Below are 4258 nucleotides of genomic sequence, written 5' to 3' on the forward strand. Positions count from 1 at the left end.
CGCTCGGATGGAAGAGGGAAAACTCTGCTGAAATCGCCGCCAACTAAGATTTTTTCCCTCTCCGATTTCCTTCCCCAACCAAGTGAAATTGATGAAAACTCTGCCACGTCAGATTTTTTTCCTTCTCTGCTTTGTTTACAAAAGTTTTCCTTTTTTTTTCTATGCGAACCAAACACAAGAAAAATAAATACATTGGTTTCCCACTATTTTTATGTGCGAACCAAAGCAAAACAATCTATTTCTTGGAAAAGTTTGGAAAACTCAAAACTTGTGTTTCTTTACATGGAATTGCATTTCTCTATATCAAGGAAACGAACCAAACAGCCCCTAAATATACTTAATCATGATATTTGACCATGTGCATTGCACGTGTATAAACCCTATAGTTTGCTTAAAAAGAGAAGGTTACAACCATATTTCTCTTAAAAAAAGGAAAATTACGACGAAACCATTTTGTGTAATACACATTGTTTATGGTAGTTTATAATACAAAATCCTATTAGTTCATGACAACCCCTCTTTTTTTTGCAAAGAATTCACACCAAATTCCAAAAAACTCAAATCCCCAACTTAAATCGCCCCTAAAATCGGGTAGTCTCCCGTCTCCTCAAAACCTCACTCCACCAAAATCATCAAAAACCCTAGAAAACAAAAGAAAACCCAACGAAATCAAACAAAAAATGAAGGATAAATCTCCAAAGCTCCGATACGCAATGGTCTGCTCCTCGAACCAGAATCGGAGCATGGAAGCCCACTCCCTCCTCCAGCGCCATGGCTTCGACGTCTCCTCCTACGGCACTGGGGCACACGTTAAGCTCCCCGGTCCATCGTACCGCGAGCCCAACGTCTACGAATTCGGAACCCCTTATCACAAGATGTACGATGACCTCCTCCGCAAGAACCCTGAATTGTGAGTGGAAAGCCGATTTTGCCCCCTTCATTTTTTTCGTAGTTAGTGTTTTTGCCATTGTAAAGTTGGGATTTTTGTGGAGTTTTTTTAGGTACAAGCGTAATGGGATCTTGCCGATGTTGAAGAGGAATATGAGTGTGAAGCTAGCGCCTCAGCGCTGGCAGGATAATGCTGCTGATGGCCCCTTTGATGTTGTTCTCAGTTTCGAAGATAGGGTTTTCGATGCAATTGTTGATGGTAACTGGGTTTTTGTTTTTGTATTATTTTAGTTTTGTTTTAAAGCTGATACTTTGCGATTGGGTTTTGAATTTGATTGATTTATATGAGTTTCAATTTGGAGTTTTTATTTGAATTAGTGTGCAATTCCGAGCTTTGATAGTTTAGAACTTGCTCTTGTGAGATAATGACAATTACAATTTCAGATTTTGTAATCATACCTAAGGGTATTAGCTGAAATTGGATTAAAAAGATGCCTAGAGATGTAACCGTCTACGACTGAGCCTTTATGAATATTTGGTTGGCAATTTATAGTTTTGCTTCAATTTGCTTTGATGGAAGGTAATTTATACAGAGGATTGATGAAGATTCTAGCAGATACCTATTCTCTTTTAGGGAATGGAATAATTTTCTGATAAAAAAAATAAAACAGGAGATTTTGGTGGGTAACATAAATATAAGGCAGCAGAGTAATGAAGAAAATAATAGATAATAACAGATAACACGTTGTAGAAATGGGATCTTAGGAGACAAGAAAAATTAGCATGGAGATATAACTTGAGATTTCATTAATATAAAAAAAGACTTAAATCATTTCTAGAAAGTGCCAACACACCGATTGTGTAGTATTAGTTAGTAAGCAAGCAACGTTTGTGTTCTGTTTCGAACCCTCAACAGCTTATGCTTTTTTTCTATCAATGATAGAAGCTTAAGGAGAATGCAACTTATTTTGGAAGAGGACAAAATGTATAAGGTAGTTATGTCATGAAAATGAATGGTAGCCATTTTGCAGTGTTGTTATTCGCTTACTTACCTGTAAAGATTCCATATGGGTAAAACATAGTTACTAAACACTGAAAGATGTAGAAAGCGGACCTAATTTGAAAATAAATGGTTGAATCCTAGTTTCATCTAGTCCTAAGTTTGGAACTTTGCGATTGGATTTTGAGAAGTTGATTATTATGATCTCCAACTTGAAAATCTTATTTATATTTGTATTGAAGTGAAAAGAAAAGAAAATCTGTGCTTGGGATAATTTTGAAGCTGTCATGAGATTATAGCAACCATCATATTAGATTTTTGGCCTACTTTTTAATAAACCATTGAAGGTTTATCGGTTGAAATTGGAAGACGAGGACTCCTAGAGATGTAATCTATAAGGCTGAGCCTTTATGATATTTGGTTGGCAACTTAAAGTTTTGCTTCTAGTTGATTGTTATAAGGGAGAGTTATACATTGGATTCATGAAGACACTAGTAGGTACCAAGTTTTTGTTAAAATGAATAGCATAGTAGATTTGATAAAAAAAAAGAGATTTTGGTTGTTAACTTAAAAAAGAAACTAGCAAAATTAATGGGGACAATAGTAGATGATGTACTGCAGAAGACACTAGTAGGTACCAAGTTTTTGTTAAAATGAAAACCATACTCTCTTGCTTGTAGCCTTATCTTAACTATCAAATTACCAACCCTTATTATGTAGGATAATTAGTGAACATGCGAAGATTGTACGTAGATTCAAAGTCCCAATAATTTATCTCTCAGGCACATTGAAGAAGTTATCTTCCAAAGTAAAATAAGATAAGAAGGTACTTTCTATGGCATGAAGATAAATAGTAAACCAAGTTGCAGCACCATTGGTATTGGCTTAAAATACTAATAAAATTCCATTACCTAAAGGTTTTTATTTAACCCTTTAGACGCTTGAAAAGGAGGATTTAATCTGAACTCAATGGTATAATTCATCGTTGCGTGATTCCCCGAACCTCCCTCGAATCATCGTGCAGTCCTTGTGAACTAATTCCCGGTACGTTTGCGAACCGATTCCCTTTGATACACGAGCCGGTCCTCCAAAATTAACGTACCACTTACAAGTATGCTAGATGCAAAGTCTTTTTAAGTGCATGTGTGCAAGACGCAATACGATGTGTGCAATTAAGTGAAGAGAGACATGCAATAGAGTATACGAGTCGATGATTTTACTGTAACTAAACACATGTTAAGAAAATGTAAAACGAAGCCATGATCCTAAAACGCGCTCGGTGAAAAAAAAAAAAACAGAACGAAGAAACGAACTCCATCAAAAGAAGTATTTAAGTATTTTTTATGAAAAATATTAAAATTCATAATTAGCTTTCTAGTTTTCTACTATATACTTTAAAGACCTTTAAGCGCACCCGAAAAATTTTTACAACGTACTACTAATTGAACTTGCGTACCGAAGCAAGCTACCCCTAACGAATCCAAATTTTGTTAGTGGCAAATTGCATACCTGAATTCAAATGGTGACCCGCTACGTACCGCGTACTGTGTAACTATGGTATAATTGTAGTTGGTCTCTTTAAGTGCATGAGCGCAAGGCGCAATGCAATGTGTGCAATTAAGTGAATGGAGACGTACCATAGAGTATGCGAGTCAATGATTTTACTGTAACTAAACACGTATGTTAATGAAATGTAAAACAAAACCATGATCCTAAAACGAGCTCTGTGGAACAAAATAGAGTGAAGAAACAAACTCCATCAAAAAGAAGTATTTAAGTATTTTGTATGAAAAAAATATTAAAATTCATAATTAGTTTTCTAGTTTTCTACTATATACTTTGGTGAATTGCATACCCAAATTCATACGGTGACCCGCTACGTATCGCGTAATGTGTAACTATGGTATAATTGTAGTTTTGGTCAGCCTAAGTTAATTTCAGTTACATACAAGCAAGTTTTGTGCTGTTACGACCCCTTTTATTTCCATTTGCTACATGCCTAATCAGCATTGTTGATTACAATTATTATCTGCAGTTCTTTCCTCTTTTTTGTAGTTTTTAATATTTTTTTAATGAAATGGAATAGCCTATTTTTCTTATTTTGGATATGGAACACAAATGTATCATATCTAGTTATCTACATGCATGTATTATACTAAATAAGTTGGTTGTAGAATTGTGAAATATGACAACTATTTTGTGCATTCGACTTTTCATATTCTCTTTTCCTAAATATATTTATTTTTCCCTTATAATAAAGATTTGTAGTTTCCAATATTATTATCATTATATTTTGGTAATTAATCTCATTTTCATTTATAGCTCATAACTATTTATAAAAGTTTGTGTACAATAATATTTTAATACTAA

The 4258-nt window shown here is 34.4% G+C and overlaps 2 protein-coding genes across 2 annotated transcripts in view; both read left to right on the plus strand.

Annotated features, from left to right (window-relative positions):
* LOC109823878 (RNA polymerase II subunit A C-terminal domain phosphatase SSU72-like) overlaps window positions 515–4258 on the plus strand; it is an 18047-nt gene continuing 14303 nt past the window's right edge. The window contains exons 1-2 of the mRNA XM_020390304.1: window positions 515–910; window positions 1002–1147. Of these exons, the coding sequence (XP_020245893.1) occupies window positions 681–910; window positions 1002–1147 (376 nt within the window). The 5' untranslated portion in view covers window positions 515–680. The remainder of the gene's footprint in view (window positions 911–1001; window positions 1148–4258) is intronic.
* LOC109824081 (RNA polymerase II subunit A C-terminal domain phosphatase SSU72-like) overlaps window positions 1156–4258 on the plus strand; it is a 3740-nt gene continuing 637 nt past the window's right edge. The window contains exon 1 of the mRNA XM_020390604.1: window positions 1156–4258. This exon is cut by the window's right edge and continues 396 nt beyond it. The gene's annotated coding sequence lies outside the window, so the exon portion shown is untranslated.

Source organism: Asparagus officinalis, chromosome 9 (assembly GCF_001876935.1).
Source record: "Asparagus officinalis chromosome 9, Aspof.V1, whole genome shotgun sequence".
NCBI classification, from domain to species: domain Eukaryota; kingdom Viridiplantae; phylum Streptophyta; class Magnoliopsida; order Asparagales; family Asparagaceae; genus Asparagus; species Asparagus officinalis.